Source organism: Pleurodeles waltl, chromosome 2_2 (genome assembly GCF_031143425.1).
Source record: "Pleurodeles waltl isolate 20211129_DDA chromosome 2_2, aPleWal1.hap1.20221129, whole genome shotgun sequence".
Lineage (NCBI taxonomy): Eukaryota > Metazoa > Chordata > Amphibia > Caudata > Salamandridae > Pleurodeles > Pleurodeles waltl.
The window spans coordinates 341,110,834-341,130,146 of record NC_090439.1 but is presented as its reverse complement, the minus strand read 5'-3'; the positions used below and the strand labels follow the sequence as shown (position 1 = coordinate 341,130,146).

The 19,313-nt window shown below is 41.5% G+C and overlaps 1 protein-coding gene across 1 annotated transcript in view; it reads right to left on the bottom strand.

Moving 5' to 3' along the window:
* Positions 1–3,183: 3,183 nt before the first annotated feature.
* The window catches only part of LOC138276099 (uncharacterized), a 233,974-nt gene continuing 217,844 nt past the window's right edge, over positions 3,184–19,313 (bottom strand). The window contains exon 8 of the mRNA XM_069219156.1: positions 3,184–3,270. Within this exon, the coding sequence (XP_069075257.1) occupies positions 3,239–3,270 (32 nt within the window). The 3' untranslated portion in view covers positions 3,184–3,238. The remainder of the gene's footprint in view (positions 3,271–19,313) is intronic.

Genomic DNA, 19,313 nt, shown 5'->3' with positions numbered 1-19,313 from the left:
AGCCACTGATGGAGCAGTTGATTGGTCTGGTGTTAGCACTGAAGTCACTCCCACTGTGTGGGAGCACTCACATTCTTCTGCAGCCACCAATGGAGCTGTTGCAAGGTCGACCATTAGTACAGAATTCCCTCAGACAGTGGGGGGGGGGGGAGGGAGGTCTCAATATCTTCTTCTGTAACCCCCAATGGAGCAATTGTAGTATCTGGTGGTAGGACAGAAGTCACTCTGAAAATCAAAGACATCTATTACTTCTTCACTGGCAACCAAAGGAGCACTTTCAAGATCAAGTTCTAGCACTGAAGTCACTCCCACAGTGGGGGAACTCACAATATCTTCTTTTGTAGCCATCAATGGAGCAGTTTAATGGTCTAACATTAGCACTGAAGTAACCCTGGCAGTGGGCAAACTCTCTATATATTCCTCTGTAGACATCAATGAAACAGTTGTAAGGTCTGGTGTTAGGACTGACAACACTCTGACAGTCAAATAAATCTATTACTTCTTTGCTGGCCACCAAAGGAGCACTTTCAAGGTCTGGCTCTCGTTCTTGCACTAAAGTCACTTCCACAGAGGAAGAACACTTTCTTCTGTAGCCACTGATTGAGTATGTGCTATGTCTGGTGTTAACACTACAGTCAGTTTAACAGTGGGTGAACTTGGTTTCTATTGTAGCCACCAATACAGCAATTTCAAGGTCTACTCCTAACACTGAAGCCACTCCAACAGTCAATATTTTTTTCTGTAGCCACCAATTGAGTAGTTGCAAGGTCTAGTGTTAGCACTGAAGTCACTCTGACAGTGGGTGAGCTCTCAAATTATTCTGTAGCCACTGATGGAGCACTGGCAATGTCTGGTGTTAGGACTGAAGTCACTGTGACAGTAGGGGGGCTCTCAATAACTTCTTCTGTAGACATGGATGGAGCAATTGCATGGCCTGGGGTTGGGACTGAGGTCACTAACAATCAAATAATTCTATTACTTCTTTGCTGGCCACCAATTGAGCACTTTCAAGGTCTGGTTACTGCACTGAAGTCACTCCCACAGTAGGGGAACACTGCACTTTCTTCTGTAGCCACTGGTTGAGCATGTGCTAGGTCTGGTGTTAGCACTGGAGTCACTGACAGTGGGTGAGCACTCAAATTCTTCTGTAGCCACTGATGGAGCAGTTGCAAGGTCTGGTGTTAGACCCGAAGTCACTCCAATAGCAGGAAAAGCTTTCATTAATTTCTGTAGCCACTGGTAGAGCAGCTGCAAGGTTTGGTGTTAGGAATGAAGTCACTTTGAACATGAGGGAGGGCTCAATAACTTCTTCTGCCACCAATGGAGCAGTAGGAACATCTGTGTTAGTACTGAAGGCACTCTGACAGTGGGGGAACTCCAAATAGATTATTCTGTACCCACAAATGGAGCAGTTGCAAGGTCTGGTGTTGACCTGAAGTGACTCAGAGAATGCAGGAGCTCTCAAATTCTTCTGTAGCCACTGATGTAGCAGTTGCAAGGTCTACCGTTAGTACACACCAGTAGTAGGGCAGTGGGGGAGCTTTCAATATATACTTCTGTAGCCACTGATGGAGCCTATGTAAGGTCTGGTGTTAGCCCTGAAGTCAATCTGCCAGTCAGTGGGCTCTCAATTCTTCTGTAGCTTCCGATGGAGCAGTTGCAAGTTCCACTGTTAGCACAGAAACCACACCAGCAGTGGGGGGGGCTTTCAATATCTTCTTCTGTAGCCACTGATGGAGCAGTTGTGAAGTCTAGTGTTAGCACTGAAGGCACTCTGACAGTGGGGGAGGTCTCAAATTCTTCTGTAACCACAAAAGGAGTAGTTTCAAGATCTGGTGGCAGGACTGAAATCACGCCAACAGTGGGGGAGTTCACAATATCTTCTTCTGTAGTCACCAACTGAGCAATTTTAAGATCTGGTATTAGGATTGAAGTCACTCCAGCAGTGGGGGTGCTCTCAATATCTTCTTCTGGAGCCACAGATGAAGCAGTTGCAAAGTTTGCTTTTAGGGCTGAAGTCACTCCCGAAGTGGGGGAGCTCTCAAACAATTCTTCTGTAGCCACCAATGGAGCAGTTGCAAGGTCTACTGCTAGCATAGACATCACACTGGCAGTGAGGGAGCTTTCAATATTTTCTTCACTAGCCATCGATGGAGGAGTTGCAAAGTCTGGTGTTAGCACTGAAGTCACTCTGAAGGTGGGGAGGTTCTCAAATTCTTCTGTAACCATCAGAGGAGTAGTTGCAAGATCTGGCTGTGGGGCTGAAATGACACAGATAGTGGAGGAGTACACAGTATCTTTTTCAGTTGTCACCAATGGAGCAATTCCAAGATCTGGTATTAGGACTGAAGTCACTTCAGCAGTGGGGGAGCTCTCCAGATCATCTTCTGTAGCCACTGATGGAGCAATTGCAAGGTCTGGTGTTATTACTGAAGTCACTCCCAAAGTGAGGGAGCTCTCAAAAAATTCTTCTGTATCCACTGATGGAGCAGTTGCAAGGTCCACTGTTTGCACAGAAGTCACTCCAACAGTAGGGGTGCTCTCAATATCTTTTTCAATAGCCATAGATGGAGCAGTTGCAAGGTTTGGTGTTAAGGCTGAAGTCACTCCCAAAGTGGGGGAGCTCTCAAAAAAATCTTCTGTAGCCACAGATGAGGCAGTTCCAAGGTCTACTGTTAACACAGACATCACACTGGCAGTGAGGGAGCTCTCAATATTTTCTTCAGTAGCCATTGATTTTGGATTTACAAGCTCTGGTGTTAGCACGGAAGTCACTCTGACAGTGGGGGAGCCCTTAAACTCTTCTGTAGCCTCCAATGGAGCAGTTGCAAGGTCTTCTGGTAGGACTGAAGTCACTCCGACAGTAGGAGTACTCTCAATATCTTTTTCTGCAACCACCAATGGAGCAGTTGCAAGGTGTGGTGTTAGTACTGATGTCACTTCAACTGTAGGGTTGCTCTCAATATCTTCTTTTAGAACCACAGAAGGAGCAGTTGCAAGGTTTGGTGTTAGGACTGAGGTCACTCCGAAAGTGGGAAAACTATCCACTCCTTTTACAGTCACTGCAGGTGCATCAGCAATGTCTGGCTCTATTGTCGGAGTCACTGCTCCAGCATTTGAGCCAACATGAATTGAATACTCACAGAAATAATATCCAGAGTCCTTCGGCTTCTTATGCATGGAGCACAGGTCAATTCTAGTTAACGTCTCTTCTCCGAAAGCAGTATCTTCATAGCCTTCATACAGAGCAGCACATACTTTTTTGATCCCCTGCAAAGAAACACGTTTGAAAAATGTGAGAACATAAGTAGGTCAACATAACTGCTGGTACATTAGTTGTTCTGTTATATTGCATTTAAACATAGCAATAATAGCTCTGTTGGAGACATTTTGGCTTGCGAAGCTTGGTGAATTTGGAACATTAGACATTATACAAAGGATGGGGTAACAAGGGGATTCAACACATTTCATCATTAAGTATGCAACATGATATATTTAAATATGCAATTAGTCACCAGAAAATCAGTGTTTTACATTTCTCGATGTCTCAATATAAAAAACGGACAATCTGTGGGCTAAAATTAAATAGCTGTAGTTACACTTAGGTAATGGGCTCACCATAATAATATATTATGCATGCAGGATATATTGTTTCAAATTCAGTGAGAAAGAACACAAGTTCAAATCTCCCATTATACCTCTCTCATTTGAATTACTGCTCCTCTAATGTCCAATTTCCCTTTGTCAAATACCTGCTGTTTTCGTAGTAACAAACATCTGATTGATCTAATATTTTATATGCAGTTATTTATTTAGCGTTTTATCAAAATGTTGTATAGCACAACATTAATGGTACATATCACAGTAGGAAGGTGGTCTGGTTGAACATTAGTTGAAGGCATCATTAGTCCCATTGTGTTAACATTAACAGTAAAGACACGCACATTTAAAGCTTAGCGATACATAAAAACATAAGCCGAAAAATACACATTTGCAATATTTGAAGACCATAAAAGGCCTTCCATTTAAGGGTCTCATTTTTAGACTTTGGCCGAGAGGGCGCCCTGCTGTTAACTGGCCGAACTCCTGACTTGCGAATGCTTCAATCTGTTATCATTTAGAGGAAGGGGTAGGATGAGGAGCCTGACAGTCAGTACGCTCAACCTTTGGACCCTTAAGACAGCACAATCTTGTATGGCTGCTGAACATGAATATCCGAAGGCCCGCTCTGCTTACGACGGTCCTTCCAACCTTCATTTTCCCTGCCCAGGACTGCTTTAGCGGAACCAGACAGCAAATCGAAAACAATATCACTAGCAAACAGGGAAAAATTACCTGCATATTATGGAAGGGCATTTGTTTCGCAGAAAGAAGCCCAACTTTTTTTTTTTTTTAATTGGGGAAAAAAAAATGCTAAGTTGGCTGCTGTTACATGGCACCCTAATGGAATTACATTTGCCTAAGGTGGTCCCACCATCTTGGCAAAAAGACTTTGTCAAAAACTGCCTGACAAAGTGGTGGGTATTTAAAAAAATGGTAGTCAGCAGGAGTACAGCTATCAAAGGTGTAGTGCCACTGGGGCCCAGAGGGCATAGAGAATATTAATTATTGTGTGATTTTCCTACTCAAACAATAGTCACGGAAACATATTCCTTCCTTGCATCAGAGCTCAAGCTACCACTGCTATGCCAGTGGAAGGTCAGCTCCTGCAGGGAGGGCACAGGCAGGGGACACTCCAGTCCTATGGTTCGGTGCCCTGCCTCATTACCAAATAATAACTTTCCAAGTCTAAATTCATAGCAGTGATATTTCAGAATTGTGGCATATTTGGTGTGAGCTCTAGCTGCATTTCCAAGGCTTTGTGATGTTCAGAGGGAACTCTCCTCACAAAATGTATTAATTTGATATGTATGGGTCATATAGAAACCCTCTATCATTTATTTCAGATTCCGAAGCGCATAACCCTCTGGCAAGACATAGCAACAGTTGACAACAGAACCGATTACCCACTGTTAGGATGTCAAAGGCCTTCCAGCTTATCTACTTTGACTGAAACAGAAAGTGCAGCTGCAGGAAGGAAGGTAGGAAAGGTGGTGGGAGACAAACCTCAGTGGTTTCTGGAGGATTGGGACCGCAGACTCATCTCAGTGGCTAACTTTGTTAAGGGTCAGCCAGTGAGAGGAGGTGGCAGTCCTATGCTCATCACAGAGTGGAATTGGGTCAGTGAGCCTGCCGATCCCACCCCACACTGTGCTGATGTATCTCTTTTGGATTGGGGTGCTTAAGTTGTAAGCTCTGAAGTGCCAAGGGCATTCTCTCCAAGTCTAGCTGTGATGCACCTTCTCATCAAAAGGGCAGTACATCCAAGCATTTTGCAGAGCTGAGGCGATCACACCCACATAACTAGGAAATCTTCAGCCCAGAAAAGTTCAGCTCAGGCAGCCAGACACCTGCCCATTAAGCCCATGCACAGCATCTGGCTGTCTGACGGGAACTTGAGGAATGTGGGTCAGGCTGACACCTTGCTCAGCCTGACAGACACTCTTCAGGTTTGGACATGCTTGGAGGACAGGTCCACTTCACCCTTAAGGATGGGCTGCTTCTGTTCCAAAGTGATATATAAGTCTAATATTTAAGATTAAAAACAAAATGAACTTTCAAAACTGCAATACACATTTTGGTTAAAAAGATGGGGATTGTAGTAGGTGAAGTACTCCTTGTAGGACTATCTGTGATCATTTTAATAGGTCCTAGAAGTAGGGTAAGCATAAAATAAATTCCTTTTTCTTTAAGGCAAACGCTTTGTGCTTTGGAAACATTATTTTGTAAAAGTTGTCCTACTTTTACTTTACTGATTTTAAGTATACTGGTTTCAAGCATCAGATATAATTTCACCACACTGTATGCATATTTTAATTGTATTTATATAGCGCTTATTGCCCCAGACGAGGTATCAAAACGCTTTTTGGAGAGTAGTACGCTAGTCTGGAACCCAAGAGGATTAGTGGCGTATTAGCGTAGGGAAATGTGAGTATAATATCAGTATTAGTGTAGGGAAATATGAGTTAATTTGGGAATGTCAGTCTGTTAGTTGAATTAAATAGATTAATGGAGTGATAGAAGAGGGAAGAATCTAGATAGTGTTCACTGGAAGATGATAGTAGTAAAATGAGGTTTGGGATGAGTAAAAGGAAAGATGCAGGACGGTGCAGTCCATAGGAAGGGATTAGGGAGATCATAGTAATATGGGGTTTGGGATGAGCCAGGAGGGATGGAGGAGGGAGGAGTTTAGGAAGGGTTATCTCCGCGATCATAGTAGTAGAATGAGGTTTTAGACAAGTGTGAGATTAGAGACAGAGGATAGAGTGAGAGAGGTATAGGGTGAGTGTGAGAGAACAGGGCTGATTGCAGAGGCCTCCTAACTTTTTGCCCCCATTTTCCATTTTTTGCTGGTATTTTCCTGACTCTGATGGTGCCCTAGGTACTGCTAGCCAGTCCCAGGGCCTGTGCTTTGTGTAAAATCAGTATGCAAATTAGGCTAATTATAATTGGCTAAGTCAACCTACCTATAAGTCCCTAGTATATGGTAGGGCATGTAGGTTTATGGACCCCAGCATAGGTAGTGTACCCATAGGTGCACTGCTGAGGTGCCCAGTGTCATTTTAAAGGCAGGCCTGCCTTGCTGGCTGCATTTAAATTAAAGTTATATGCAAATTCGACTTTGGAATTAAAGGTGGTTCCAGAGTCTTAAGCTACCTTATTTTTACATATAAGTCACCCCTAAGGTGTGCCCTACGTGCCCCTAGGGCTGGGTGCCATGTAACTATGAGCAGGGACCTTATAAAAATAGTTATATAAGCCCTGGTGAGGTAAAAACAGCCAAATTTGTTTTTCTCTCATTGTAGTGAATGGCCTTCATTGGGCTAGAATGGGGAGACTTTATTTTAATTTTAAAAGTCCCCTTAAGTGACAGATTCAAAGAATTTGGTATCAAATTAATTGTTATAATACATCTCACAACTTCCAGTTGTTGGATTTAATATAACTTGTTCAGGTAAAGAGTTTTAAACTTTACTTAAAAAGTTGCCAACTTCAGCCCTGCAGTGTTTTTGCTGCTGTGCTCTGATTGGCCAGCCTCTGGCAGCCTGGCCAGGCTACCTTGATGAGGTGTGAAGTGGCCTGGCTTCACACAAAGAGATGTGCCTGTGGGAGGGGATCCTCTCAACAGATGGTGAGGCAGGAAGAGGGAGGGCTGCCAAACTGGTCTTCAAAGTCAGAGAAGGACATGTGGAGCAACCCAGCAACACCCCCACATCCTGCAACCCCAGACAACTAGGTGCCCCCTTGATTAGATTAGGAGAGGGGCGTGTTTATGATTATTAGCCACACCAGTGGGAGGGCTCAGCCAGATGTAACCTCCAAAAATCACTTTCAACCATGATGGATTTTTGAGGAATGTTGCCTCCTGGGATTGATGTTTTCCACACTTCCCAGGAAGTGGTCATCACAGGGGGAAGGACCCTGTACCTGATTGGAGAAGCAGAACCCCCCTGTTTTTCACCCAGGAGCAAGGATAAAACTAGCAGACCTGCACCCACACCGCAGTTCCCTGCCAGATCCCTACCAGGAAGAACTACAGAAGGAGGAGGACTGCCCTGCTGGAGCCCTGGCCTGCACCTGGACCCTGCACTCAGAAGGACTGCACCAGCTGCACACTTGGGCTTCACCACAAGAAGGACTTTGCTTGGCTTCAACTGGTTCAAGGAGGGACTCCCTGTTTGCTACAGGTGAAAAATTGCTAACCAGATTCCCATGCACCAACTCCTGAAGAAACCGACCAGTTGACCACTGTCGAGTGGCCAAAAAGGAGTTTGCACCCGGTGCATTCTGGGAGTAGTAGTCCACACCCCCGAGGATCTCCTGAACTCCTGGAACCTTGGGGTGAGCTGTGAGCTGTGGACCCCAAAAGAACCTTAAAAGAACATCTGGGAGAAGATCCAGAAGTTTGGAGAACTTTTGCCTCAACCGCTACCCGGCCTGATTTGCAGGTTCATCCTGGTGAAGAAAATCTCCAAAAAAGAGACTAAGTCCGAACGTCGAAAGTTGACCAAGACCTCCTAGCCAGTGTATCCGAGGAGGGATCCAAGGACGCCTGATCAAGATCCAGGTTTACCCCGGTCGAAGGATTTTCACCTCGAAAAAACAACTAAGTCCGAAGGTAAAAATCTCCACTGAGGGCTCCCGCAACACGTATCCGGAGAAGAGTTCCAGGAGGTCAGATTGGACTGGCAGGTTCGTCCTGCTGAAGAAAATCTTCTGAAAAACGACTAAGTGTGAAGGTAAACTTTTGACCGAGTCCTCCCACGGGCTGTAGCCGAGCCAGGCTCCATTGCGGTCGGCCTTAAACTTTGACTTTGCCCCAGTCGAGGTGCGACCAGATGACCAGATTGGCGCTTTTTGTTTCTAGGCGCTAGAAAACAATAATTCTTTAAAAAAAATCATATCTCCTGTTCCCCTTATCCGATTTTATTCATTTATGTGTCATTTTAAAGATAAAAATAATCTATTTTTATAAATTGGCTTGGGATTTGTGAACTGTTTCCTGTGTTTTATTTAATTACTGTTTTGTGATATTTGAATGCTTTACACTCTGTCTCCTAAGTTAAGCCTTGTCGCTCGTTGCCAAGCTACCAAGGATTGAGCTGGGTTTAATTTACTGAGACCTAACTGGGCCTAAGTGGAGGTTAGTGGCCTATTGCTAAGTGTAGGTACTTACCTGCCCTTACCAATAACCCATTTTCCAACAGTGAGCAAGTAGTGCATTGGAGAGACTGATTTTATTTTCTCTTGTACAGTAGGAGTAAAGTGATAAATATATAGATACAATATTACATAGAAAGGGATTATATGTTTAAGGAAGATAATATGTTGAGATTTAAAGTTGTAATGTATAAACACAGACCCTAGTGTTGCATTTGAAGGTAATTTGCATAACATTCCTTTTAATCTTTTCCTCAATATTTCAATACTGAAATGCTTGTGACAAGTCAAGATGATATTTAGCTATTGTGATAAAACAGACTCAGCATCTAATCAAACAACTTATATAGAAACTATGTAATGACCTATGAACATGTTAAGCATAATATATATATATATATATATATATATACATACATACATACTGGAAGATGCAGGATCACAAGAAAACAGCAGCCAGCCAGGGCAAAAATCTGGATCCCAAAGGATACAATGAGCCACAAGAAAATGTAATATCCAAGAAAGAAGTGACTCAAACAGATGAAATCACTAAAGAACAAAAATATATTTCTACTACAATGTTTCAGCTTCCGCCTTCCTCAGGTAGTCAAGATTGTTTGCTCAGTGGCTGCACAATCTATACATTTGTTAAGCAGGCCTAAAGAGTATGTATGTATTTTAAGATAAAACAGTTATTATACATATCAAATTATAAATGTTGACATACACAGAACATGCTGGACTCTGCTGTTTGAGTATGGTGGTTGTGTAGGAAAGAGCCAAATCATGAGTGGTCTTCTGAAGATAAGATAGTTATTCATGGATCTTTTATTTGGGGGTAATGAATTCCAAGGTCAGTTGAACAGAGAAATATATACTACCTACTGTCTTTTTCTTGTATGGTGGGATTTTGGGGTGAGATGCCAATCTTGAGTGGAGGTTCCTTTGTTGATTGTATTTGGTGATATTCTTCCTTATGAAAAGAGGTACTGTTCTATGTATTGGGTGATACAAAGCAGCTTGAAAGTAGATCTTCTGGCAACCGGTAAACAATGTAGGGGCCCTCAAGGCATGGGAGATGTGAGCTTATAGCTGTATGTGGAGGAGTAGTCTTGCAGCAGAGTTCTGAATCCATTGCAGTCTTTTTGGAGTCTTTTCACATGACCACATGTTTTTGTTATTGTACAGCACCAATGACAATACATAATAGCATTTTTCTAAATATAATTTTTAACAGTCACATTGGTGCAGAATAAGCTTTATTCAATAAATTAATATTACCTCTTCTGTCAAAAGGAACTGCATGTTATTTTGGGTTAATCTGAGCACTTTAGCCACCACCGCCGAATAATCCTACAAAAATATTTGTTAGAACTTGGCAGTGGCTAATATGCCTTAAATACCTTTTAGACTTCTAGGATGAGGATGTCCCCAATATTGGACGCTTTGGATTTTGAAATGACTGACTACTAACTTTCCAGAGGAAATGGCACCAATTCATAATTCCATCTGTTGAGAAAGAAAATGTCTGTCTCTTTGCATACAGTCTGATCTCAGGAGAACCATTTTCAGATGCTGGTTAGCTTTGTTCAAGCTTTTTAAACAGATCACAAATGTATCTAAGTAGAAGAAACAGGAAAGCAAGCATTCTTCATTCATGCTCCTGGAATTTTGAAGAGCATCGCTAACAATATTAGATCAGCATTAACTCTCCTACAATTCAGAAAAAAAGCTGAAGAGACATCTCTTCGAGGAACACCACATCCAACTCATTCTATCCTTGACCACCCCCCAATTATTTAATGCCCCCCCTCCACCCACCAATCTCCCTGGGAGCCATCCCGACTGTTCAGCACTCCATTGCTTTGAAGCTAAGTATGCACTCCATAAATACTGACACATATGCAAAGGTAGATCTTGACAATCTTTACAAATATGATCAACTGAGAACTGGGACCTCAGGGTACAGTGCATTGGCAAAATACATGACTTTCTTTATAAATTTGCCAGTTTTGTTTTAGCAATATTTATACATTTCTTTCTCCAAAGAGCACTAGGTCATGTTCTTGTCATTTGTCTAATATTGAAATTACTGTTTTGTCATGTCTTTGGTCCAGACATTTAGCAATCAATTAAATAAAAAAAAGCAGGGAACAAAAAGTGAGAACAAGAGAAAAAGATTATTAATGAAAAGTCTAATAAATGTGCGTGGTCAGTGCAAGAAAAAGGAAGTGATGAAAAAGAATTAGGCTTTTGAAAACATTAAGTGAAAATTATTAAATTACGGTTAGAGTATGAGTTAGTTGGTAGGCTGAAATTAGGGAAAGTTTAGGGTGTAGGTTTGGGAAGGAGCTACACAGCAAGGATACAGTTAGTTTAAGGATTCAGTTAGGATACAGTTAGGTTCAACATTCTGGTTACAGTTAGGGTAAGGATCACGGTTAGCAGTGGGCCTGAACAGCCTTATAACATGGTATTTGGTAAAAGAAAATACCTAAGCTAAGGTTAGGGAAAGGGATCGTTCAAAACCTAGGATTCTGTGTAATGGTTTGGTCAATTCCAATGTGCCTCATTCAATTTCAACAATAAATAGTAACTTTGCTCTTATTATTGGAAAACATATGTGGGTGATGCAAAAACATAATTGAAACCTGAAAAATACAAAATGTATCAATTTCTCATCATACATTTTCTTGTGAAGGAATGGGGTATTCTTGAAGCTGTAAACCCTTGCTTATATCAAAATAGGCTAGCTCTAATACTCAACTCAATTTGTAATATATGAGACTGCTAGTGTGTGATTTTGGACAATATGGATTTCAAATATAACTCTCTCCTCTAAACATTTTTTACTTCAACATTTAAAGCAGTCTAAGGCAAATTGCACCGGCAATCAAGCTATTTGCAAACGTTACATCCCCTTTAATAGGCCCCAGATACCAATCATAGCTCATAATAACTAGGATAGAACACAAACTATGCTCTATAACTACAAAAGTATCTTGCATCTTATGTTTCAGGGATTCACTCAAATCAACTTACCTTGTCAGTACATGAGCAAATTTATTAGCAGCAACCAGTCAATCTCCTGATGACAACAGCAGACAGAAACTCAAGTAGAGCCTTAAATGGTAGTACCAGCTAAGTAAAGATGCTTTATGAACTGTAATGCATACTGTTCTTTGTTTCATCCATAGGATTCAGCAAGGAAGACTGTCTTTAAGACCAGTTTCTAGTGGTCATGCAGAGAGCAGTGCTGAGGTTTCCACCAAGCAGCCAAATTATCCACAAGCAGGAACTGCAGGATGTAACAAGACTCTTTGGCACCTCCCCCCTTCCAAACCACCACTCACGTTTTCTCATGTGTGTTACTATTGTTAGACGGGGACCTTTGTGCCCTAGGATCTTGCACTCTGGTCTTATATTTACCACACTCCCATTGCCCCTTTACCTTCTTTCACCTCCCTCTTGTTGAAGTCCCAGCATATATTCTCACTCTTTAAATCCAGTTCCTGCCTACTTCCTACCAAGTTCACAATCATTCAAGGTGTATGTTTATTTCACTAATTTCTTTTAAAGTGCTGTTGTGTCCAGCAGAATTTGGGGAGTAGGGATGAGGATGGCAGTTGAGGCAAGGATGAAAATGCATATTGGAACAGACAAGTCTTCATGTGACTACATAATGTTAAAGTATTGTTTTCCTGGAGGATACGCAGAGTCCCAAATCATTTCAGGTTTGGCATGGAAATTGAGAAATAGTGTTGGGAAACCAACCTTATGCTTTTTGTCAGACCATATGGAGTAAAATCATTAGCAAGGTAGCCTAAGTTAGAACCACACAGGGCTTTAAAGACCAGGCAAAGAGTTTTAAATTCAGTTCTTTGATAGGCGGGCCATGAACGTATTTTAGAGCTGGGGTGATGTGAGTTAATATGGTCTTACAGTTGATGATAAATACCTCTGGTGAGGCAAATATTCAATTAGATCCAAGTGCAAAGTTGTGCTGCAAACTTTAGGTACTAAACAAAGATAGCTACTATGAACACTAGGGCACAGTGGTGTGGTTCTCACTCTCGATTATGGGCAAGCATATAATTTTCTTGCAGTCACCCTTTGACAGCCTTCATCTATTAACACTGATTGCTAGTTGTAATTATTGTTCCTTCCTTACTTACTTTCACGGGTGTGGAATTCAAATGTTGGTCTTAAGTGCTCCCACTAGGTGCTTTTGTGGGTTTTAACTCCTAGCCATTCCACCTGCTGTACCTTGCAGTTCACTGAATGCATTCCATGCCACATTTGAATAATATAATGGTCGCCTCTGACTTCTGAACTTCAAAATCAAACAAATTGAACAAGTTGAAGGACGCAATATCCAAGCTTATAAAGGAGCTTGAAAGTTGACGATATAAACATCTGCACAGAGGCATACATATTTATTCATTATCATAGATGCACACTCCCCTCTTTTCTTGGGAAACTCTCCATGAGAATTCATTTGAAGCAACATGGGAGAGTAGATCTTTTAGCACTACCATTTTGATGGGGCACCCCACCACTACATACAAGTGATACAAATGTCTTTAAATGCTTCTAAATGGACACTTTTCTGGACAGCTTGGCCTGGAACCAGAAGATCCTTAACCAGACACAGATTTTTTCATCTTTCTTCTTCAATAGGAGTATCTGGTGGTAGTGACCATTTGTGAATGTATCTGCTTATAAAAACTGGGGGTGGTTTTGCCAACCACATTGAGAATTTGGATCTCAAAGGTGGTTGTCTCTTTTTGCCTTAGGGGCTTCTGATAATCAGGGGTATGTGTTTAGCCATAATCTGCCCTCTTTGATTACTGACTTATCTCCCCTTAAGGCCATAGGTTAGATCATAAGGCAGTTAGCAAATGTTGGAGCTGACATTCTTGGAGCGGTATTCCCCAAACATTCTGCTTTCACTCCTCCCGTTTGCTGAATTTGATTTTGTTGGCTTGAGGACTCTACACATTTTACCACTGCTAACCAGTGCTAAAGTGTGGGTGTTCTCTCTCTAAAACATGGCAAAATTGACTTACAACTAATTAGCACTTTTAATCTAATTGTACGTCCCTGGTATATGGTACTATATGTGCCCAGGGCCTGTATCTAAATACTTCTAGAGGCCAGCAACTTAATTGTGCCATCCATTAAAATAGCCTTTCTAAAACATGTCTCAGGATTCCACTGTTGCCTGCAGCTCTGTTTTAATATGGCAATTTGACCTGGAAGAGTAAATCTTTTGCCGGACCCAAGCCTTCCTTTTCAATACTTATGTCAACCCGAACCAGCCTACAGGTCAGGGTGCATTGTAATTAAAATGTAGGACATGTGCAATTACGTTTTACATATCCTGGTAGTGAAAAACTCCTGAAGTCTTTTTTCACTGCTGTAAGGCCTCTCTCTCCCATTGACAAATGAGGTGTTACCTTATCACATTTAATACGTGCTAACTTTTGATTGGGAGCAGAAAGAGATATGCTATTTATACTCAGCTGAATTGTAATATAAATCCTCTTTAGTGGTAAAGTCAGTCACTTTTAGAAAGTTGCAATTTTGTTGTCCTAGCCATTTGTGCCTTCTGACATTTTCAATGGCTCTTCTGCTGGGCTTGTGCATTCCTCCCAGACAGTGACATGACACAAAAGGGGATTAGGTGTGGACTGAAAGGGCCATCCTTCCAGGATGGTTGGGGGCACAGCTGTGCACAGCCCTCTTACATTTGAAAGGATTCTACTTCCTGCACACACAAAGGAACCTCACACTAATCTTTTAACACCTCAGACTTCTCAGCTCCTTAACAGGTGAATGGAAGAACATCCAGAACTAGATATGGTGGTATTATAGGGAATTGGCCCCACTTCAGAGGCGGGCACCAGGTATACAAATTGGGCCTCAAGGGTCACTCTTCATGACACTCCTGGGGCCTGTGGACATTTCTGAAGTACTGCTTTGTTTCACAGGGGATTGCCCTGCTACTTAAGGCCTACATTGTTCCCAGATTACTGCCCTACTGCTTGAGGCATGCCTTGTTCCCCTAAAAGACGGCACTGCTGCTTGAGGCCTACCTTGACCACCAGATGGCTGTTCTGATGATCAATGCCTGTTGTGCACTCTGAGAAGAAAGACTGGACCTGCTCCCTTCATCCGAAGCTATCAGAGTGACTCCAAGGGTCAGACCTTCTGTCTGAGCCACAGGGAAACAACAAGCTCCAGACGCCTCTCTGAAAGTGCCCAGCTGAACCGCTTCACTGGCCCTGCTGCTGCACATGTCCGAGACCTGGCCTCTGTCTGATAAAGTTCCTGATCCTAAAGAGATGCTTCACCAAGTCCTGGACTCTTGGCTGGCATCAGACTTCATACCCCTGCAGGAAAATGTGAAATCCTAAAGTTTGGGGCACTTTGTGACTGCAAACGGGCCTGTTCACGCAAATACTTTTCTGCCAGCCAATGCAAATCTCCAGTGAACCAGACTGTCTGCTGAGACTGAATGCAAGATCTGCACTTTACAATACGACAGCCTGCAGTGACAGCCAAGGTAAAGCATCAGCCATGACCGTCTAAGATGCCCGACTGAACTTTTGTACTACAGTGATGACTGCCCACAACGCGAGATCTGCTGTTTGCACTACAGCAACCACTGTTCAGGATGATCTCCATGCTCCTTGCAGTCTTGCCCACCACAAACAGAACTCTTCATGCTGGACTGAAAGAGTAACTTTTGTAGCAAAACTAACCTGGTCCCTGTTTCTGCATCATGCTCCATTGTAAGTCGGCTTGAACTTGTGACTTGTCCCCTGTGTAGCATGACTAGATGACTAGTAGTGGTGCTTTCTGCTTTCAAGTGCTATATCTATCTAAAACTTTTAAACTACATATACCCAGTTCTATTTATTAGATTCTGTCATTCTAGTATCATTTCTTTTATTAAAATGTACTATATTTCGTAACTGGTATGAGCTTTTCTTGTGCTGTTTTTAGGGGTGAACACAAAGCGCTCCGTCCCCTGCAGTAATCTCTCTGAGTTTCTAACTATGCCCATGTCATGTCAGTCACTTTCATTGGTTCGTGGGCTTGCCTTTTAAAATCCGCTTGCTTTCATTCATGAGAGGCATGCATATGTCATGCCTTTTCTGGTAGTTAACCCACCTACACAGCACCGTTAAACTACTGAAAACATACGAGGCTCCATGTTTTCAGCGTGGTTTCCAGACTACTTTATCCTTTTATTTTTCACGCAGCACAATCGCACTGGGGTTTACATAGCGCAATTGCGCTCTGTTTTTCTGTTTTCAATTTCAGCGCGATCATGCTGCATTTTACATAGCACGATCACGCTTCGTTTCTTCTTTTAATTTGTGTGGCAAGAAACGTCTGGTTAGGAGTTTACAATTTTATAGCTCTAACGCAAGCAAATGCGGGACCCGTTGCATTCCAAATGCTTGTTTTACTTTATTACTACTAGTGTGTAGCATAAATACTTAACACTTTTCCTTTAATTTAAATGTGACCGCTTTGTGCCAACCTACCAGAGGGCTAAGCACAGGTTAATTTAGTGCCTTTTATGGTTCACCCTGACAATGGATTGTGGTTGATGCTTGACTAGGGTTTAGGGATGTTGCGCCACAAAACTACAGAATCATTTGCCCTTGTACCCAAGCTGGATCATAGACATGGCACACAAGCAAAGAGGCTATTAAGAGGCACTCTAATTCCACACAATAATGCTGCACCACATGGAGGTAGCACAGTTAGTGTGCTCCCCAAAGGTGCCCCTTGGAAGTAGAAATCGGGGTCCTATGCATTTCTAGACACCAACTGAAGGTGAGTGCAGTTATTAATTGTACCAGCCTGTGTGGAGATCTCTTCCTTCTTTTAAAAGTGAGGCAAGATTGCTGCCTGCAGATTGAAAGGTTTTCCAGCTGCCTCAAACAGCCAGTCCATCTTTCACTACTGTGCAGTTCCCAGTGTGTCTTGAGTTTGCATCTGCACTGCAAACAGAACATTTATTGTGATAGGATGCACTGACCTGTTTGGCATATGGAACACACAGTTAAAGTTGCAGATGAGGTCAGTGTACTTTATGTGTAATTTGGGCCTTTGATTTTGGGGAATTTCATTATTTCAACAGATGACACCATGAAGGCATCATCTGAAAAGTTGGGTTCCTCCAGTTTCACCTGAAGGGAATTACTACTGTATTGAAGGTCACTGAGTCGTTCTCAGAGCTAAGGTGAGATTGCTCCAGAGTGATAATGATTGATAAGGTAGTTCAGTCATACATAGGGGAAACTTGAGAGTAAATGTGGATCAACAGCTAATTATTCTTTCCATCCGATTACTACATCAAGAAACATCTATAGATAAGAAAGCAAACCAGTCAGTGCTCTTCACTGGAGTTACTGGAATACCCTAAGGGCAATCTTGCTCAGTTTGAAGTTCAGATCACTGCTGCTTGAACTGATCGACTGCCATAGAGAGTATCTTGCTGTTTGATTGTTATTGCTGAATGTTCTCCTACCTTTCTACTCTTTACAGTGATTGAGAGATCATGAGGAAGGGGAAATTGAACATTGTGGCTGTTCCTCTATGGAGTCTTAAATTATGGGTTCTTCTCCTATACTTGGAGGCAGTCGTTCTATCTCAGTCCCTAAACAATTCACTGCCTTTCAATTAAAGCCAATGTTAGAGAACAAGTTAATTAATAGCACTTTGAAATATTAAACTACTAATTAAAAGAATAAAGACTGTATTAAAATTCTGTTTTAAAATTAATGTGTGTTTAAAATGTGCAACATGTAAAGTGGCAAAGATGGCTGACACCATAAACAGTGTACGTTTAACAATGAACAGAATGATTATAAAAGAAATGTTTTATAATATATTAATATAAATACTAATGTAAATTACATTATTTGATATTAAATGTGAATTACATGCTTTATTAAATGTGGGACTACACAAAGAGGCCTAAAGCGAATTCTACATTTTAAAAGCCTAAGCAATGTTTTTCTATCTCAGCAACTTCTAGAAGCTTGATATTCAATGTTCATTAGTCACACAATGCTGACCTCACGTAATATTTCAAATGTTTAGTGAAATAGATTTCAATAGCCTGTGTAGCTCCTACACTGTGGAAAAGTTCTGTTCTTATGTTTTAACATTTGTCTGTCTTCCTGGGATAAGATAATGTGTACCCCGGAACAATAGTCTTCAGTGCTCATGCCTGTAACAAATGTATTCTACATTGTAATCTGGTGACTGCAGTGAGAGAAGATGAGCCACTCGTGAATGCAGAAAATGAGGAAAAGATACTTCTGAAACGTGGAGAAAGGCTAATTGGCTCTGACCTAAACCAACCCATAGACTGATCAATAGAAACTTATCTAGTTACATTCTAGGGATTTATAATAACAAACCAGGGGATGTAAGTTCAGTGTTCTACTTTCTATGCTGGTGTAATGTGGTGTTATGTTTTTAGCTTTCTGCCATTGTCAGCTCAGATACATTAAGGCCAAACATTACTGAACTGTTCCCTATTATGTCCTTGCCCAACGAAGAAGACCAGAAGATGCTCCACTGATGAAGACATTACTGCATACTGATCCATTTAGGAGAGCTATAACCAAATATGTGTTTGTCTTTCTTGTAGATTTTTATGTTTTCTCCTTTGACAAAAACCAACCACTATGTTTAATTAGCACCAGAGACAGAGGTTTTCCAAATTAATTTTTGTCTCCTTTTCTTTTTGCATGAAGCCGAAACATGCTTAACGAATCAGAGTAACAGTTAAGGGTGGCAAAATCTAAATTTGACTGTTTCTTATAAATTGATTGTAAATAATGTATCTGTGATAGCTAAATGTATTCTGTTTCTATCATTCATTTGTTGTTATTGTTATTCTGCATAGTGGCTCTTGGATGTTTAATGATAAATACAGGCTGAGATTCTTTAGAAGATTGGGTCAGCCTGTATTGTTCCTGCACTTATATAATTTGGTCCTGCATTTGATTTACATGATGTATGTGATTTTAGTATTGTTAATCTAAAGGGCAATAAATATTTGATCTTTGTGATGATTCATTGCCACATAGGCCATGGTGCATATAAATCACTGACTCCAATATTGAAAGTGATGTTTATTGATTTGATCTTATTAATGTTGACTGCTAGGATGATATTACACTTCTATCTGAGTCTCAAGATTTGTGTCAACCTCTAAGGGTCATTGATGGTTACCCTATACCTGCCCCCTTATAAATAAATTATCCAAAGAAATATAAAGCTGGACACAGAAACACAGCAAGTGTTCCTTTACACACAAATATAGGTACCAAGCAGTTGTTGGATACTGTCTGTTTGGCCAAATGCAAGGATTTTCTGCTTCTGATGCTCCAATCAGATTCTGACATCAAATCTTGTAATCCATATAGGTTCCTGAATTGCTGCCACAAGCGTCTCTTCTGGGTCTCCCATTTCCAATCATGGGATGAATGAACTGCATTTGGGGTCTTTGGGAAGGA